The sequence below is a fragment of the Pithys albifrons genome, chromosome 4 (assembly GCF_047495875.1).
Source record: "Pithys albifrons albifrons isolate INPA30051 chromosome 4, PitAlb_v1, whole genome shotgun sequence".
Lineage (NCBI taxonomy): Eukaryota > Metazoa > Chordata > Aves > Passeriformes > Thamnophilidae > Pithys > Pithys albifrons.
In genome coordinates this window covers 10067648-10087833 of record NC_092461.1, presented here as the reverse complement: position 1 = coordinate 10087833, position 20186 = coordinate 10067648, and the positions used below count along the sequence as shown (strand labels likewise).

Here is a 20186-nt window from a genome sequence, read left to right as displayed (position 1 = left end):
ACTGGGAGCACTGTGTGCTCCCACCCAGCCAGGAAAACATTTGTTGCTACTGGCCTGAGGCTTGGAACTTTAATTCCTCTCCTCTGCCATGCAAATGTACCAGGATAATGTAAAACAGCATAAGCACAAGGACCACATTCAGCTAGAAGACCTCAAGCACTTGTGGAAATGGAAATCAAACACAACAGACATTTATACAGTTACTATACAGTGCCTGCTCTGTAGCTGATTAACTTGGTCACTCACCCAAGGACAAATAGTTAAACTATTATATAGAGAAAAACAATTACATTAAACACAACTGTTACTTAACTCAACTGACCTGCTCCTTCCTTTTGGCTCAAAAAAACTATGCACTTTAAATTTCCAAAGAACTATCCTAGTTATTTCCCTGGAACTAAAATCAGAATCTCTTATCACAGCAAGTAAAGAAAAACTCATTAAAACATACACTTTAACTTGATTTTCATCATCGTTTCTAAAGGACCAGTGAATCCACTTGAAGCATTAAATTCTTCCTTCTAACAACCACAAGGCTCCACAAAACCTTACACTTCTCATCTCCAATCTCATCAGTATCACTTCATCAGGGTTCTTCAGTTTCCATTCACATCTGTTGCACCAAGAGTACTTTCATACTGTCACACTGGGAAAGTACTCCGTTTTTTCACCCTTCTCTCAGAACAACAGTGTTCTTTACAGCCTTACAGTCTTTTCTTAAAGTTTTAGAAGATTTCATTCATTATCACATCAGTGATTCCTTCTGCCTGACAGAAAAAAAAGAAAGCATTCCTAGAACAGATTCCTCAAATAAAGTAATTTTCTAGATCACAGCAATTTACAAAAGCAACAGTCCCATGATACACTTGCCAAAAGCTGAAATAATTTCATGGAAATGTGTAACAAAAAACATGTGAGACTGGAGAATGCTTATTTCAAAGCCTTAGCTAGTTTCAGTTGTTCCAGCATCTTCTTCATTATTACTGAGTACATCGTAGTGTATCAATATTGCTGTTCAAATCAAAAGAAACTTTTGAAGAATCTTCACTGCCTGGACATGTTTGTTTGCAGGTCTTTGACAAGGCAGATCTCCAAGCAGGTATTTTTATAAATGTTGTGAAGACAAAGCACAAATACTGGTTTTTTAAGTCTTAAGGTGTGTCTGTGAACACCTATTAATGAAGAGTAATCTTTCAAAGAAAGCTACTAAGTCTCAGTCTAGCCAAAAGTAATAGTCAGCAGGTATTCATCACTCAGCAGATTTCACTCAAAATACCAGGATGGCCAGAAGTTTTTCTCTTTCAGGATCTTCAATCTGGCAAAGTAGGCTTCTTAACAAGCAGTAACATTGCAGCATTGGGAAAACATCACCTGCAAGTGTACAGTTAGCTACTCAAGATTAGTATCTTGATTTTTTAGTATTATGTGGCTTCCTTTGGATGCAGTTTAGGGCAGAAAAATCTGTAAAATTTTTCAACTGTCACTGTATGTCAGTGTAGCCCTTGCCCTTTCCTTTTCAGCAAATGTACAATTTCCAGACAAGAACCCACTTTTCTGCAAACACACAAAACCTTATTGACCAAACCATAGTCAGAGTACACACTGTTCTCCCAAGCAGGAGTGTACACAAGAGAAAGGGAAAATGAGAGAAAAGAACTGTCTCCTGCAAGTGTTCTTTCAGCAAAGATTTATAATCCCTTAATGTTGCCAAACAAACCTGGTATCTCCAGCCAAAGAGAGCTTAGTGACTGTATGCTTGTTGTATTTGTTAATTTTCACTACACACAAGGCTTTAAGGCAGTAAAATTTTTTTATAAGCTGCAACCCTCAGCAGCAGAGAAACCACAAGGAATTCACAGATGTGATTACCTTCTTCCAAGTTTAAAGCATTACTTCAGAAACATCAGCATATAAAATAGGTTGAATTGCTGAGGAATGAACATACCTCAGTTTGTCCAACAGCCAACTCTCCAGACGACCTGTTGTCAGCCTGTTTTAAACAAAGGGTTGCTTTAATTAGTGAAATATTACTAACTGACAGGGCAAATTCCAAAAATACTTCACTACAATTAGAAACCTTTTTCTCCCCCCATTAAAACAATTTTTAAACACCACTTAACCCCTACACAGCCACATGGGTAAGCTCTTGGTATATCCATTTCTTTCCTGTACATCAAAAAAAAAAAAAGTGAGCAATAAAAATGTTTACCAAAGCATGTGGAAAAGCTTCCTGATATTATTACCAGAGGATTAAGGAAACATTTCATTTCAGACCTCTATCAGATCTTGCTAAGACATTAGTTCTTTATGGGGGCAGAGGGGAGGGCTGAGGCACAGGGAAAAAGCACAAAGGAAAGAAAAATGCCAGACAACTGTTCAAACCAGTTTTCAGTTCACATTAAGTTGAATTCACAGCCTACTATACTGACTGTAGTGTCACCTTCCCCTAGCTGCAATTAATTTTCCACTTTTCTGCTTTCCAGTTATTCTTTTACCATCTTGAGCAACTTAACAGGCCACGGTTCACCACATGCCCCCAGGACTCCAACCTGTCCCCACAAAATCCCTCACACAGCCACCAGCATATTGTGCTTATACATCATAGCAACTTGAACTGCGGAAATCAAATTTACTGCTGATAGAACAGGTAGCAAGATATCAATACCAGAGCATGTATTTTTAAATGAAGAAATACCATTTTGCAACCAAATGACGGATGGAGGGTTTTTTTCTTATTTATGTGATAAAATCCTTTAAAGTTAAGCCAAACCAAACTCTACAGTTTAGTAACCTGAACTACTGTACTCTATACACTCAACCATGACAAATGAATCTTTTCCATGCAAAACATGCACATATACACAGGCTATTAATGGTATAATACCTATACCACAACATACAGATGCCCTTTTTGTTCTTACTGCTTGCATGTACTGCAAGTACAGACAGATGCCTTCAGACTAAATGAAATGTCATAATGACACTTTGCAGAAAATTTATTATCTTTCTATTACTCTGCCTCTTGAGGGAGAGCTCTGTTTAACTGTCTTACTGTGATTGAATGTAGTCAAATGAGTGTGCTCTGTGAAAAGGAGAGAACTCCTTACAGACATCTTGGTTTATGTGAGGTATTCTCCAAACATCAGGCTCCCTGAACTGAGATTAAGATTTCAGTCATGCAACTCAGTGCTTCAGTGAGCTCAGTCTCAGGAAAGCAAGGTGATCCTGCAAGGCCATCTAACTGAAAATTTCTAGTGGAATCAGACTACTTGGAATTTAGTCTTACAGCTGTCCAATTCATGCCATCATTTCTAAGCTGTACAGCCAACATGATCTTGTACAGCTCACAATCTACTGCAGTGATTACTTACATTATGACCTGTGCTAAGACTTCCTCTTCACCATTGACTGATCTAAATCTACAAGCAAATACTTCCAGAGACAGCAACACAGTCTTCATATAAGTCCCAATATCTAACACAATTCTCAAAAAAAAAAACCAAGAATTTTTTTGCAAGTATTGCACAGTTAATTTTCTTTAACCTACTCACCTTTCTTTAGTCATCAGCTTCTTTTCTTCAAGAATATTTAAGAAAGACATTTAATTACTAGAAATCACTTACAGCACCTGCAAAATGGTAGGCTCTGCCGATTTTTTAATTATTTTTTTCATACTACCCTATCACCCAAGATCTCCCAACATAAAAAACACCCCATGTTTTACTTGGTTTACTCAAATTTAACCTCAAATACACAATCTCCTGCTAGCAAAGGCCCAGCTACCAGTACATGACAAAGAGTCTCCATGAGTTCAGGAGGATTCAATTGCTCCCAGTTTCCTTTAAAAAGGTCTCTGTGATGTGGGTCCTTATATTGTTTCTTTAGGACCCCAAAGCAGCCCTAATGAGCCATCAACTACAAAGGCATCACGGCAAGCCATCTAATCAAACTGCAATTATTCATCCTAGAACGTGGCCTTTGTCAAACACATTTCTGAAAAAAATTCTGGGAGACCTTAAAATAATCAAAGAGAGATCTGCAACAGTTCCAATCCCAAGCAAACTCCTAAAATCCTTAAAAGAAGCAACACAGTGGAAAAAATGCCACTAAGTAAATACTACAAGACTATGCCAGCACTGACTATTGTGTGCTGCTAGTTTCTATTTTAATCAAGATATAAATCCCAGAGATTAAAAGTTCCTAATTACACATATGCACGTACAAACTTTTCCAAAGTGTCTTCTGGGGTGGAAAGAGGTAGATTAAATATCTCTGTAACCCGACAAGCGCTATCTTACCCACAGGATAAGCACCCAGGTAGAATTCTGAGAAAATACAGTGTCAAGAAAAACCTGGTATTTTCAGAAAATCTTGACTTAAAAGAGCAACTTGAGAGGTGGCAGGACAATATGAGTTCAACAGAAAACAAGTACAATGATCTTCAAGAAGTTTGGTCGAGAAATAGGTATTTGATATCACCAAACCTTTGCCTACTTTCAGGTCACTTGAATATATATAATCATTCCTACCCATACTTAAAATCTCTGAAGTTGAAAGAAACCATAAAAACTGATTATGTTTGTAAGAGTGAACTACTGCAGACTGTCAGTGAAGAAAATTTTCCTAAATTCGCTGACATTTCCACGTAGTACCCACTTCCTACAGACAACCACAACATTACACATTGAGACACATGGGAGGCTTTGAGTGCTACTGAGCAATTTTACTTCTCTCACTCAGCAGAATCCATGATGTTGTTCAGAATGCAAACTCAGATGGATTAGTCTCAATTTCTTCAAGAATCACAGATGAGGAGTTGTGCAGCCCTGCTTCCCAACTATTTCTTCTTCCCTCTATCTAGTCTGGAACTCCATCTCAGCAGACAGAGAAATGTCTTCCTGCAGGCAAGAATGAACAATCTCTCTCCAATTACAGAGTCATGTGTGGGCTATGAGCAATTTTGCAAACATAAAAGGAAGGAGGGAATTTGCTACCCATACATTAACAAGCTAAAACAAGCCAACCTGCAGATGGAAAGGATCAAAGCGTCTGTTTAAGTCACCTCAAAATTAATCCCCTCCAGGAATGTTCAGCACCTCCCCCCATCCACACACACTCTGTCCCCCCAGTCCCTTCCAGAGCAAAAAGTCAAACTCTTTTAAATTCATACAATACTCCCCAGAATACACACTCCCTTCATTTCTCTTTGAAGGACTATGTTCCTCCCCACTCCCTCTCTATCCCCAGACATGCACATACAGATAGCTGAGAGACAATTTTTTCTCCATTGTCTATCCAACATCCTATTATGCTTTATCAAAATTATTCAGTGCAGGTTCGGGTTGGAAATGGCACCTGAATCACACAAGTGTCATTTTCGTATGTCTGTCCTTTCCAAATGCTAAAATAGCAAAAGCAATATTTAACATCTGTAACACAGATTCTTTGAAGCAAATTTGCTTCATAAAAAGGAAAGTGAGAAGCTAAATATATCAAGGAAAGGAAATACATACATTAAGGGAGGGAGTTCTTCTAGTATTTCCACAATTTTATTCACATTTGAGCTGCCACTGCCCAAGTGCATTTTACACATTACTCTACATGTCAAACCCTTCTACATCTTTCTCTTAGGCAAGCTGAAAACTATCATGATTTAGAGAAGGCCTGAAAAAAGATTCTTGGTCTATGGACAAAAAAGCTACATTAAAAAAAAAGTCTAATGAAGCTCAGTGTTAACATAAACAACCCAGTTTCATTCCTACACAAGCCTCAAAAATCCATTTTTCACAAAAAGTGTTAGAAATGGGGTACTAGCTGGTGTGGTTGGTTAGAGCTAGAGGAGTAACACACATACAGCAACTTCTCACAACATCAGGGCACTGGTTGGATTAAGGAAGCAATGGCTCCTGTGAGTTTACAGGCAAATCTATCCTGCCATCACCCATGTTACATCCATCAGCTCCACTAGACTGAAGAGTATGTAATTCAGCAAATTGCCACATTTCTTCAATAACTAAGAGATCCAGCTACACCTGAAATACTACATTATGGCTGCCATATCACACTGAATTTGCACTCAGTCTTCATGTGAACATAATACTGTTTCAGAAACTGCAGGAGAACTTCAGTTCTGAATACAGTGAGTCAGTTACTTGAACTGAAACTCGCAAATCTATTACCATGTACTGCAAATATCATGGCCAGAGTAAACAAACAGAACCGGTGCCCAATTTGGTGTCCTTAAGAAATAAATGGAGCAAGCTCACCACTGTTGAGAACTATCAAAACACAGTTCACAACTCACAGGAAAACCTTGATTTGCTCAGCATAGATGCTTCATCTCTCTCACCACAAGTACATTAAAGTGAAAAATCATGCCTGCTTGAACATTCTAAACTGTTTTGAAATGTTTTTTCCTTCTCAGCTCTATGGGTCTTTGAAGCACTACAACTAACTCTAACAGCACTCACATGGGTAAGCCAAAGCAAGTAAACTGAACTACCCAAAAACGTTATTACAGCCAATGCTCCCTCTACACACACTGTAAAAGAAACATGCATTTCCTTGAAAGACTCCTCAAGCACCAACATCCACACTCCACTCTAAGCACAGAATGCACAATTCCACACGGTTAAGCAACATCAGGCATCACCACGAAATGACATCTGAGAAACTGAAGTTGCTTTGCAAGAGGGATCACATCCCAAAAGACAGAAAAATGGATTCAAGGAGGCAAAGTGACAAACTCGCTCCCTGCATCCAGCTGGCGGCCGGTCACTAGTGGTGTCCCCCAGGGATCAGTGTTGGGTCCAGTCCTGTTGCAACATCTTTATTGATGATTTAGATGAGGGAATTGAGTCCATCATCAACAAATTTGCTGATGACACCAAGTTGGGAGGGAGTGTCGACCTGCTGGAAGGCAGGAGGGCTCTGCAGAGGGATCTGGATAGACTGGAGAGATGGGCTGATTCCAATGGGATGAAGTTCAATAAGGCCAAGCGTCAGGTCCTGCACTTTGGCCACAACAATCCCATGCAGCGCTACAGGCTGGGCACAGAGTGGCTGGAGAGCAGCCAGGCAGAAAGGGACCTGAGGGGACTAATTGACAGGAAGCTCAACAGGAGCCAACAGTGTGCCCAGGTGGCCAAGAAGGCCAATGGGATCCTGGCCTGGATCAAAAATAGCGTGGCCAGCAGGCCCAGGGCAGTGACCCTTCCCCTGTACTCTGTGTTGGTGAGGCCACACCTCGAGTATTGTGTTCAATTCTGGGTCCCTCAGTTCAGGAACAATATTGAGGGGCTGGAGCAACAAGGCAGGTGAAGGGACTGGAGCACAAGTCCTATAGGGAGAGGCTGAGAAAGTTGGGGTTGTTTAGCCTGGAGAAGAGGAGGCTCAGAGGCGACCTTATCACTGTCTAGAACTACCTGAAGGGAAGTTCTAGCCAGCTGGGGGTTGGTCTCTTCTTTCCAGAAAGAGTAATCAGGCATTGGAATGGGCTGCTCAGAGAGGGGGTGGATTCCCCATCCCTGGCGGTTTTTAAACTGAGACTGGACGTGGCACTGAGTGCCATGATCTGGTAAATGGACTGGAGTTGGACCAAGGGTTGGACTTGATGATCTTGGAGGTCTTTTCCAACCCAATCGATTCTATCATTCTATGATTTTACATTTCAAGCTATGTTAGTATCAGTAGGAGTCAGAAACAGTGAGAAGATGTGACAATAAAGTCTGCTGTGCTTGAACTTCAGTTCTGTACTCCACCCAGTAGTCACCATTCTTTAAAAACAAAATAAAACCCAATCAAAAAATCTACTAAAAGGAAGGAAAGTCGTTACTCACATATCATTCCAGCTCAGCCTAACCATGTTTTCTGTATTAAGCAAAATAACTATGTTTTCACAAAATCTCACACCTGCAGAGAATGCCGTTTCACTTAAAAACACACAGATAAAGCACTAACCAATGCAACTGACTGTTTATATAAAGCATTAATTCATTAGAGGCCTTCCTCCTCAAAAAGGAGCACTAGCCATCAGAAAACAATTCTCAAAGATGCTTCTGATTATTCACCAGTTCCTTCTAGCAACATGTGATCTTGCACCACATGAACACTGACCATTTTGATACTATTATCTTAAACCAGACTATGAATCAACGTGTCAGTTCTGGGTTTTCCCAGAAGTACTGTTCTGTACTTGAGATATCACAGCTGAACACAGTCACTCTTTCCCAATTAGCCCCCAAATCTTTCTCTCTTGGGAGGTGTTACACCATCTCCTGCAGGGTATAATGAAAGCCGGAATGCCTCATTAAGTAGTCTCTAGCTTTCAGGAAAGGTCAGCTTGTTGATAAACTTTATGAGCCTAAAAGTACAAAAAGAAGGGCTATTATCTTTTCAAGACACAATGAGCATCTGCATTTCAAAATAAAACTGTGAGTAATAGCATGTATACACACAGGAAACGGTCGAAGTGTTTCAGTTACACAGAAATAAAAAGTTAAAACTGTATTTTTTAAAATTAATGTACTTCACAGTACCTTCGCATAGCAGAGAAAGCAGGTATTTAACAAAAGAATACTCCCAGCTTAAGCCATAAGATTTTGACATGGTGCTCTTGCCCTTCCTGAACAATAGAGTGTTAGCTGGCTTCTGGAATAACTCATCTAGAGCATCATTTCTTAGACAGGACTACAAATCCCTTGATGCGCTTCATCAACCCTAATCATAAAACCATTGTGCTTCAGCAAAGCCACGGGGCAAGAGCAGCTAAGACAGAATAGCAGGGGCTATTTAGATGCTTATAACCTTACAGCTCGAAAAAAATCCAGTATTTGGGTTAGGCAGGAGAAAGCAGAGAGGAATTTTAAGAAACAGGCTAATAATCTCAGTTCAGCCGAAATCTACTAATCTAAACATTACTTAAAATCCAGTCTACTACTATAAACACATCCTCCTCCAGAGTTTGATCTTAAACACACTAACCTATTGAAACTGCCACTGGAAATGCCAGGTTTCCAAGAAACTGCAGCAATAGCTCACAAATTGTATTTGACTTTTCATCTTCTAAATCAAATCCACCTCAGCTGAAAACAAAAACATTCCTAAAGGCGGAGTGTGGCTGAAAGTTGCAAGAATAAATGAATGACCACAAAAACAGATAGTACACCTCAGAAAATACTTATATTTTAATTAATTAAATACTTCATGATCATATGGAAGTGTTTTCAAACTCAAATTGATTACATGCTAAAATCAACATCAATTAATTTAATCATAGACTTAGGCTCTCCTTGACCACTACAACAGACCATGTGCTTATAAGCTAAGATCAGGTAACAACTCCTTCAGCAAACCAAAGGGAACACTTTGTTACCAAAATCCAGGCAGCTGAAGTTTCTTCATGTACATATAATAGATAAAAAACTGGCAAATTACTCATAACCTGGCAAACGTACAACGTCAACAATTTGTTAAATATTACATTTCGACTGCAAACACTACAGAAAGGCTCAGATCCACCAGGTAAACAAAACCTAACGCATATGTTCAGGAAATCAGGTGTTCCCAGAAGCACAAATACACAATACCCACAAAGCTATCCTTTGCTCTCTCAGCTATTTCCAGGACACTGACTGCTAGGAAAGTATCCTGTAACAAGTCACTATCATCTATCAATCTTTAGAGATAAGACAAAACAAAACCTTGCATGCACATAAGCTGCATTTCAAAACAAAAGCCTGGATGCAGACAAGCTGTGTTTCCTTGATTAACTCATTTACAATTAGGGGGAAAGTCATGCAAGGCTGTGGGACACAGATTCATGAAAGGCAGAAAACAACGATGCCCACCATGTGGTACAGAACCTAACACTGCCAAAGGGAGGGGTTATGAACCACTCCACCTCTGGAAAAAACCTCTTAGGGAAGTAATCCCCATTAACTTGTGGTTGGTATCAAGCAGCCAGAAACGCTTGAGCTACCCATGGCCAGAGCTCATCAGTCTCTCCTGGTATAGCAATTCCCTTTCATACTAAAGCACTGAAGTAGGAAGGGGAGAGTGCACGCAGAGCATACAAAGAGGTAAGACCACAGGACCTCTAAACCAGTACATTCTGCTCTGATGTGGACGATTCTGCTTTAAACTCCTTCTCTCCTTCGCTTCCAGACTGTAGGTGAGCACCCCAAACACAGTGCTACAGCATCTCTCTTCCTGGCTCTGTGAACACTGGATTATTTACCACAATGGTCTAGTCTCAGACTCCAACACCAATTTCTTCCCCTTCCCAGTGGGTTGCCCTCAATCCACCCACCCTACTAACTACCAACTTGTCTGCCTGATAGCAATGAGCCATCTCCACTGGCCACCACAGACCCACTGCTGCCCTGAAACAGGAAAAACTAAGCTTAGCTATGTCAGAGGACTGAGCTACCAACACTATAGCTGCCAGAGGACTGGAGAAAGGGTATATAGCCACTTCTGCCCTTGCAGGCAGCAACCTGACACTGACTAGCAGGCTGAAAGGAGGTGCAGAACACAGCACACAGCTGTCTGGAACCTCATTATCCCCTACCGAGAAAAAATGGCAAGCCAGATGGAAGCATCCCCCCAGGTCACTTCCAACTGCAGCAACCTGCTGAATCATTAAAACAGAGATACAGAAACCTGAGGGCAAAGAAAAAAAGAAGCCTCAAAGTACATTGAGATTCATAAGGATGATCAGGACACATGAGTGCCCTACATTGGCAACTAAGAAGCCTTGCGATAACCTGAAGTTTTTGTCTGAGATACTTTCATGCTGAAAGACAGTACGTGCAACTTCTCTGATAGAGAAAATATTTCAGCAGAGATGCCGGTATACAACAGGACAATATTACACAAATATAAGTAGTCCTTGTAGCTTCTTTTTACTTTATCTCAAAAAACTTTTAGTAGTACTAGCTGCAGAAAAAGAACAAGTATAGGAACACCTATTGAAGAAGGAAACCAAACCATTTTACTTCAATTAAAAAGACAGTTGTGAATACACATCTTCTATGTGCTTACAAAACACAAACTCTGAGAAATGGTATGCAAGAGACAAGAAGGCAGGATGGTACACTGAAAGTTTTATATATGGTCTAATGTACATTCTTCCTTGAAAAGGATCAAATTCGCATCACATGATTCCAGTTTCCCCAATTAAAATTACCTCCTTCAAGAAAAACAATAACACAGCATTTTAATTGGATGTACAATCACAAATCTGCAAGTTAAAGTCAAAATCACTCACTTTTCCCCTCTGTCTGCAAGCACGCAGCTTTGAACAGAGAGAAAAACAGATCACCTCTACTCCAGGATTTTGTTTGTTTCTGTGGTTAAGGCTTAAAAGAGATCACCACCAAAGCTTTTGGGTTTTTTTCAGTAAATTAATGCAAGACTAAAAGGTTAAATTAAAAAAAAAAGTGAACTCTAGAGGTTTTCTCTGAATACCTAAAACCTACTAGACTGCTCTCTAAACATTACCATTCTTATTCTCATTCTCTAAAATAGCAAATACATTCCTAAATGGATTAACATCCTTTTTCTGCCATCCCCAAAGCTAAGGGAGTGTCTATGCAACTTAAGGAACTACAAAGAGGTAACAGCATTGTTCTGTCCACTGTCTCTGAGGCTGCTTAATTTTCTCAGATCTTTTTCAGTGGAGGTACACTGAAAGCAGGCTGCATCAACACCTCTGTCCATTAGGTTACTGCAAATCAATCTGCCACTTTATGCCCCAAGCAATGCATTACCTCAATTCTGTTATCACACAGGTCTGTACCCACAGGGTAATTAGACAGGAGCACGCTGGGGGGACAAAAAGAAAAAAAGAAGAGCGAACACCTAGTCCCTGTGAAGCAAGGCAATGCTCATTTCCTATCACTGGCAGATCATGACAACAGACCCTGCAGGCTATGAAAATTCTGCCTTAACATATTAAGCACAGAACAGCTACACCCTTTTTCTGAACTTAGCAAGTCATGAGTATGCAAGTCCAGTTGTACTCTTAAGATGTGCAAAAAATAGCAACTTTAAAAGCAGAGTTACACGGTGAAATACATCAATACAGAAGTCCAACAAAGCAAGAGGGGGAAAAGGGAGAGAGGGCATTTCCATGCATTAAGTGCATTACCATTACCACAGCAGACTCCCTCACACTGCCATAAAGATAAATATAAGAATACCTCAATCTTTCATTTATCAAAAGTAGCTTATTACGTTTAATTCCACCAGCCCAAGCATTGCACTAAAGGATTAATTGAAAAAGCCAAAATTAATGCAATGAAGTACACTCCTGTCACTGCTAAGGCTGTTGCAGGAGCAGGACAGCAGACTGGTCTATATCCAGGTGCATAATATCATCTTTCAGGCTGCTTTTCCAAAACTTAGTTTTTATTCATCAAATGGCAGGTCTGACTCTGGGGACATTGGCCTGCCAAAACTTTAATAGCTCTGACATTTTCTGGATGCTTGCTTTCCCACCCCTCACTAAAATAATTTGCTGCTAAACACCACAAGTATTTACATACAAACCCCTGTTACAGCCCTGCTGTGTAAGAAAAAAAATAAGCAGGGCCCAAAACGAGTGTCAGAGAAGTTATACATGGCTTGCTTCGTGCCTTCCAGCTACAAAGGTACTAAGCCCAGGAAAAACACCAACACAGTAAAAAATCCAAACCCCAGCCCAACCAAAACAAACAAACCCACAACAAAACAAACAAAAAAGGCTGAACCACTAAGTCATTCCCTGTCCCCCGCTTCTCTTATCATGCACATTTTCCTTCATAGCTGAAGAATCTTCATCAAGAGGGATTTTCCAGGAGAAAGTTCTTCAGCAATAGCTCAGGTGTGCAGCTGACACATAACGACTCTCATAAGGATATGGTAACTTCTGTTTACTTTCAGTCTTGTATTTGAGCCCTCTGTATTGAGGCACAGGATCTAAGGTTAACTTGACCTGCAAAGGTTCTCATTTTCTAGGCTTCACCTGGTTTTTGCAGGTCAGACAGCCTATTCTAGTGCTAAAAAGGTCTGACATTTCTGCATCATAAACAAAAGGAGCTGCTCCACAGCGACATTTCACTCAAGCAACACATTTTAATTCTTAAATCAGCATGAGGTTAATGCGTACCTTACTTAATGTCAGTTCCACTGTGATGTTTTCAACTTTGCCCAATGACTCCATGTCAGAACTAGGACTCAGACTACCTATGCAATATTTTAAGTTGCAAAATTGTGACAAAAATAGAGCTGTAAAGTTCTGACAATTTTTGTGAAGCTGATGGATAAGACACATTCAGCATTTGTTAATATGGTAGGAATTGTACATTCTCAATAGCTACTCAGTAAGGATCAGAAGATTATTCCAGCATGCAAATGAACTAACAATCTGATTCTCCAACTGGCAGCCATAAAAACACCACTAGAAATTCTCACTAGGAACAAAACTGAACTCTAAGCCTTAAAATTAAATGCCTTACCAGCCATTAAGTTTCTATATTATTTGAGTGACCTGTAAATTAATTTCCTCACATTGGTTTTCCTTTACTACAGCTGTTTTGCAATTTTAGCACTGCTTGCTGTTTTGGTTGCCAGCTCTGTTTTTGTTAAAGAGCATGTTTAGGAGGCAGACAGGTAATTACTAAAGTTTTACCCAAATAAGACACATATGTGTTAAAAATACCAACTTGTTCTCTGTCGTTTTGGTCACTGACAGAGAAGGAAGGTCAGACACAAAGACATGAAGAAAGCTCAATCAGCTTTGTCTGATGAAAAATAAATTGCTGTATTCTTCCAACATTCTGCACTATTATATCACTATCTCAGTGGTATCTTCCAATCTTCTGCTAGCCATAGAGCTTATTGTCAAAGAGACAGATGAGTGTGGACGATGGACTCGCATGCCATCTGCAAGTGGCACAGAGAGAAAGAAAAAGATCCCTGTTGTGGGTTCTGTGTTCCAGATATAAATATTTTCTCAATGACCAGGAAACAAGAGCAGGTCAAAGAAGGTAATGCCAATGGTAATGATATCCCAAAATATCAGTTGTTCAGTAAAACAAAGTGTGACCTGCCAAAGGGTACTTTGGATTAAACCAGACATGGTAAGAAACACTGATTAAACCACTTGTGGCCACTGCCTTCTCTAAATAATCATATACACATCTATGCTGAAGTGTACTTCTTTTAATTTAACTCATAGAAAACTCTCGGCAATGCAGCACTGATTCATGAGCACCTGTACTTCCAACAAATTAAATGACTAAGCAAGCCTTCCAATAAACATTATTTATTAGAAGTAATCAATTTAATTACTACAAACAGAAAGCTAATTTTGACTATATAGGATGAAAACCCCACTACTTCCAATACTTCAGAGATTCTATCTCACAGCTTCAAAGTCATCAAGAGTCTCATTAGTTTCTGCAGAAGTCCTGCTTGGCTGTCTATACAATAAACTCGACTAACTAACTACAGCAGTTTCTTTTAAAAATCAGGCAGCTTAAGACATCTGTAATCAGTCCTGAAGTTGAGCAGTATACACAAGTTTCCTATCAAATATCACATAAACTAGACCCAAAGCCTCATTCAGACAGTCAGAGCCCTTACAACTCTTGCCACTGTTTCATTTCATACCTAGTAAAATGTAAACACGGCTCTTACAAATGTAATGAGTACCACCAGGCACTCCTCAACACAAAAAAAAGGTTAAAAAACGCTGTTTAACATGTAAACAGCATTCCAAAATAAATTTTAAAAACATTCAAATTACACAAAATGCTGTAATTATCACCTAATCCCACGATTGGAAATGTGACTCTTGGTTAATGTGCAGCTCCTTACAGTTCAGGAGACCATCTCGACTCGGAGGATCACGGCTCTGGAGCCTGAGCCATCCAGCCTGCGCTCCTGGCCAGCACCGATGCCAAAAGTTGTTTATGACCTGGACAGTTGTCAAAAGACACACAAAGATCCTGAACCTCGATCCTCGGTAAGAATCATTTATTTAACAAAGGCACCAGGAAGCAACTAGAGATTTTGACCTTTCTTCAAGCAGCTGGCAGTTTTCGCTGCCAATAGTTCAGAAGCTGGGCACTGGGAGCGATCTGGGTGGGTACCGAAGACAACTCCATTTATCACACCCCCCAAGAGATGCGCTGCACGGTCCGCGCAGCCCCTGCAGGGGACGGCGAGCCCAGGAGCGGAGCGTGACTTGGTCCCACGCCGGGGGTGCCCCTGCCTGACAAGCCCACAGATTTCAGTAACTTCCCAGGAGACAAGAGCGTTCCTGGCCACCGAGCCGCCCAGCACGGAGAGCCCCGGCTTGCCTATAAAGCTCCGACCGCTCCTCCCCGGCCCTCAGCCCCGGCGCCATCCTGCCCTCCCCGCGGCGGCGCCCCCGCCACCTCTGCCTTCCCGGGAGTGCCGATTCTTGCCGGCTGTGCCAGCGCACGGCGCTCCCGATCCCTCTGCACGGCTCCCGCCCCGCTGCTGCATCCGCGCCCAGCCCGCGCCGCAGACCCGGCAGCACCCCCAGCACAGACCCCTCCTCGGTCCCGAACGCGAGAGGCCTCCCTGCCCTGCGCTGCCCGAGCTCCTCCGCCCCCCGAGGAACAAAGCCCCGCACGCCCGGGCTGCCCCGGCTCTCGGCAGAGCTTACCGCGCTGTCCCGGCTCCGCCACGGGGCGAGGCGGCGCGGCCGAAGAGCGGGAGCGGCGATCCCCCTCCCCCAGCGCCGCGCTCGCTTGTTTGTATTTCCTGCGCTCCCTGCTGCCGGGACAAGCCTCCAGCGCCTCGTTCAAGGCTGAGGAGGAGGAGGAGGCGGGGAAGAGGCGCGTAGCGCGGCTCCCGCTTGGGGCCGGGGCGGGCTGGGTTGCCCTCACCCCGCGGCGACAACACCCGCGCCGTCCCCCCGGCGGCAGGACCGCCCCGTCCGGCAGCGGAGCGGGGCCGGGGCGGGGGGTCCTGGCGATGAGAGCCGCCGCTCCCGGAGCTTGCATGGCTGCGCTTTCCTAGCCTGTGTTCCGGCGGCTGTGAGCGGCCAGAGCTGCGGCCCCAGGGTGGGACACGAGCACTTGGCGCTCCCCGGCCGGCACAGGATGAGCCCTGGGCAGACACGTGCGGAGCGGCCGCGGGAACGGGGCCGAAGTTTGGTGGTGCCCAGAGGTCTGCACTGCCTAAACTCAGCATGGCACCAGAGGTGCCAGGGTGATACTCAAAATCACTGCTTAGACGCTGCCTAACACTGTGCATTCCCTGTGTCCACAGGTTCATGCAAGTACAGTTCTTCACTGGACTGATATTCATGCTATTTACACAAGCAAGAATTACGCCTCCCTTGAGGTAGCTCCAGAAAGGGCAGCTCCACACCTGGAGTTGCTGCAGGATCCACAAACTAGGCACTGTACTCTGTCTGATGATTCACAGCTGCTGACATTTGAATAAAGGGGTAAATTGCAAAAGCAGGGCAGGGCAAATACAGAGGTATTACTGTCCTTTTACTTTACATTTCAGAAAGCAGAGTTTTCACTCAAGATGCAAGAAGAGTGTCTTTCCATTGGTGTCGGTACCTATAGGTACCCTGAAACGTAGCTGAAACAGGTATAACCTGAGGCCCATTCCTTGCCATAGAACACATATATGTATAATCACATATTCAGCTAAGCAAAGAAGAACTTCAGTAATAGTATTGAGATATAGACCACACTATCAGCTGACAACTGGGGCATCACTTGAGAGGTGAATGCCTATCACTAGCAACAAAGGATTTGAACACGCCTCTTATGACCAGGACCGCATGTAAATGGGGTGTCTTTGTTTGTGTGACCTCTTTGTAGCTTGATCCAGAAACAAGCTCACAGATGAGATAAGTAAGAATAGATACCTTACTTTACTATCCTTACAGACTAGATTAACAGCCAGGCCCATTCTATCACTAGACATTTCCCCCAGACGATTTAAGCACTACAATGCCTAATATTTGCAATTCCATTACATTGAAGATGAAGGACCACCAAAAACAGAGATCTCTAGAGATCCCAGAGCTGGGTTTCAAAGTTCCAAGCTAAGTCTGTTCTTTGCAATGCTTCATATTATGGGAATAGGCAGACAGCTGACCATATGGAAGGCAATGACAAAGATATGTTACTTACTGAGACATAGCAAATAATGAACACTGAGCAAACAAAAGACAAACTAGTTCCCAAGCATGGTTAGGGCCTCACTTGGACAAGACTATATTGTATTGCTAGAAAAGCTCCAACACGTTTAGAAGCCAGACAATCAAAATCCTTTATTCATCATCATATTTTAAATCTCTTCCTTTGTGCCAAGGAGAAAACATCTGTTACAAATCTTTTAGACATGTGCATCTCACTGTTTTCTGAGATACAGTTTCTCTTAAACTTCCTGCTGGATCAATGCCATCTGCATAAGCCCACTGTATAGCTCATATTTAAATAATACCTAATGTGTCCCTAAAGTAAGCCAAGAGACTCTTGGAATGGGATCAAGCTCTTAATCAGCAGTGTGCAGATAATCAGCACCTTCAAAGTCTCACAACATTTGAAGTTTCTCTTAAAGCCCCATCACAGAGATCACCTGAAAAATTCACCAAACGAAACAAAAACAGAATTACAGTAATTTTCGAGCTTTCAAGCAAACGTTTCAAAACTTGACCTCCATGGAAAGAGGCAGAAATTTTATTTTTAAAAATTTAAACTATCATGTAATTTTGCCCAACACCTTGCACAGCACAATGTGAAGGTTCAGTGTCAGGAAGTTCAGTATGTGGGGTTAATGTCACAGTCTTAGCTTAGCATAACTGCATATGTGCTTTACATTTGATAATATATTTATAATAAATAATAGATTATTATATGCTTATATCTGTAATTATCATCTCTATATTCTGAATTCCACCACCAACCCCCATTTTTCCTAGGAATGAGGAACAGAAAGGGAAAGAGAAAATCTCTGTGTTTTAAAGTTTCAGTGTGCTTGAACCTGCCTAGAGGTGTAGTCAATGACCAAGTTAAGCATTTATCTCAGACACTAATCTGATAATCAGAACAGTCTTGCCTTCTAATTTAATGACACCACAAACACTTTTTAAAATTCTGAATAATGGAGTAAGAGGAGTTATTGTAGTGTCCTTGTTACAGCGACCAGGACCAGCTTGTCACTGTGTGGGTGTATCCAAAACTGTGTATCCTACACCCTCTGTTTCATTTCTGATGGACTGTTAATAATGGATCATTTGCAGCAGCTGCCCAGGGCACACCCGACACCTCAGGCTACAAGCTGGGTGTTAAAGAACCCTGTGAGGCACAGGAATGTTTTTGTCTTCACACCAATGACTCAGCTGTGATAACTCCCCTCAGGGTAGGCATCAGCACCTTCACTCCAAGCCTGAGGGTCATATCTGCTAATTGGCTATTAGGGACTGGCACAATAGGCAGTTGCAATGACCTAGGCCATCAAAGATTCCAAAAATATCCCATGATTCACAGAGTTAAATCACCCATTGTGAAATTCCCTGCCCTGAGGTAGGTCCTGGGCATTCCCACCTGAACCTGAGCATACATAATTTTCAGGTTGTGGAATGTGGGGTGCCACTTGTTGGCTCCAGAGGAGGATCAGAATCTCAACAGGACTGTGACTGCCACTCTCGACCAGACTATAACCATCATCCTCACCAACAGGTTTTCTTTCCTTTTTGGACTCAAGGGAACCATGAGGTGCTCAGCACAGGGGCTAATGAATGCCATTCTGTTCATGCCCCCGAGTGCTGGGTTATGCATCTCTTTTTAGGGGTTAAAACCAATGTCTTTCTCTGTATCACTGTATTTATTGTAATCTTTTTAGTAAATTGCAACTCTGACTTGTAAAGTCTCTTGAGTCGTGTTCATTTCTCCTGCTAGTTTATCTCTAAACCAGCACATATCTTTTACACACTGGGAGTCGCTGATTTTGCAATGTGCTTTATTCTTACTAATTTCTAAGTTTTTAAATCAGAATGAAGGGGGATTGCTTAGTCAATCATCACTGCATTGAAACTAACAATCCACACTTATCAGCAACTAAAAACTTGGAGAGCAAGCTATGCAGAAATGACGGCACAGAGAAATGGTTTCAGTCCTATTGCTAATTTCCTTAAATAACACAAACAGAAGCCAAAACACTATTCTTTTATGTGCATAAAATATATATGATGATGACACATGCTATATTTGTAAACACTCATAAGACATACAAACACACATCACATTTGCATCAAGAGGAGTTGACAGATACCAAGTTTCCATGGAGCAAGTCTCCTGAAACTTGGTACACTCTCTCAAACTAGGCCACTTAATACAAATCTGTAATCTGACTTCAGTGTCAGAGATCACAAAGTAATAGCTTTAAGTAGCTCCAAAGAAACTATGTAACACAAACAGTAGCATAAGAATTTACAGTGTTTGGTAAATGTCTCCCCAGCACTTCTGTATTCTAGGATGAATAACCACATTTTTATTTGCACAAAGAAAAAAGCAGAGTTCTCTGGTAACTGGTTTTATTGTTTCCTTTCATTTTCAACAGAACAAATCCTTATAGCTTAGCTACAGTGCTGTACAAGTAATAATCATCTCATTCACGTACTGTTCACAGAACCAATGATTTTTAAGGTCCCTTCCAACCCAAAGCATTCTGTGATTCTATGGACTGCCCCTGCATATATCAACTTTGGGCCCTAAGTCACAATTTCATACATTTTCAAGTTACTAACTGACTGTATTTAATCCCATGTTTATGTTACAGGAATGAACCCACGGGACTTGTTTTCCATCTCTGACTTACTGGTACGATGATACGTGGTATCTGTGGTGGTCCAAAACTCATGTTAAATTTGCTAACCGATCAAACACACCAGTGTTTGTGCTACAAGTGTGACAATGAAACATAAATCTACATTAACCTTCTGGAACATTCTACTTGTACAAAAACAAAAGAGAAATATAAAATCTCTCTAAACTATGAATAACTTCAGTTCATATCTATAGTGTGCTGCAGAAAAACCATTAATCTGATTCTCTTTGGGTACTCTGATTCCTTATGAAAAAATGGACATGGACAAAAACCTTGCACAGTATTTACAACATTTTCTCCTTGTATTGATTTATTAT

At 41.5% G+C, this 20186-nt stretch overlaps 1 protein-coding gene across 3 annotated transcripts in view; it reads right to left on the bottom strand.

Moving 5' to 3' along the window:
* TNS3 (tensin 3) overlaps positions 1 to 20186 on the bottom strand; it is a 201629-nt gene that overhangs the window by 155578 nt on the left and 25865 nt on the right. For 2 of the 3 annotated variants that reach the window (XM_071553419.1, XM_071553418.1), the window contains exon 2: positions 1946 to 1990. In XM_071553419.1, the coding sequence (XP_071409520.1) occupies positions 1946 to 1990 (45 nt within the window). Of the gene's footprint in view, positions 1 to 1945; positions 1991 to 15679; positions 15816 to 20186 lie in introns of those variants that run through there. The other variant, XM_071553421.1, reaches the window with a different exon arrangement.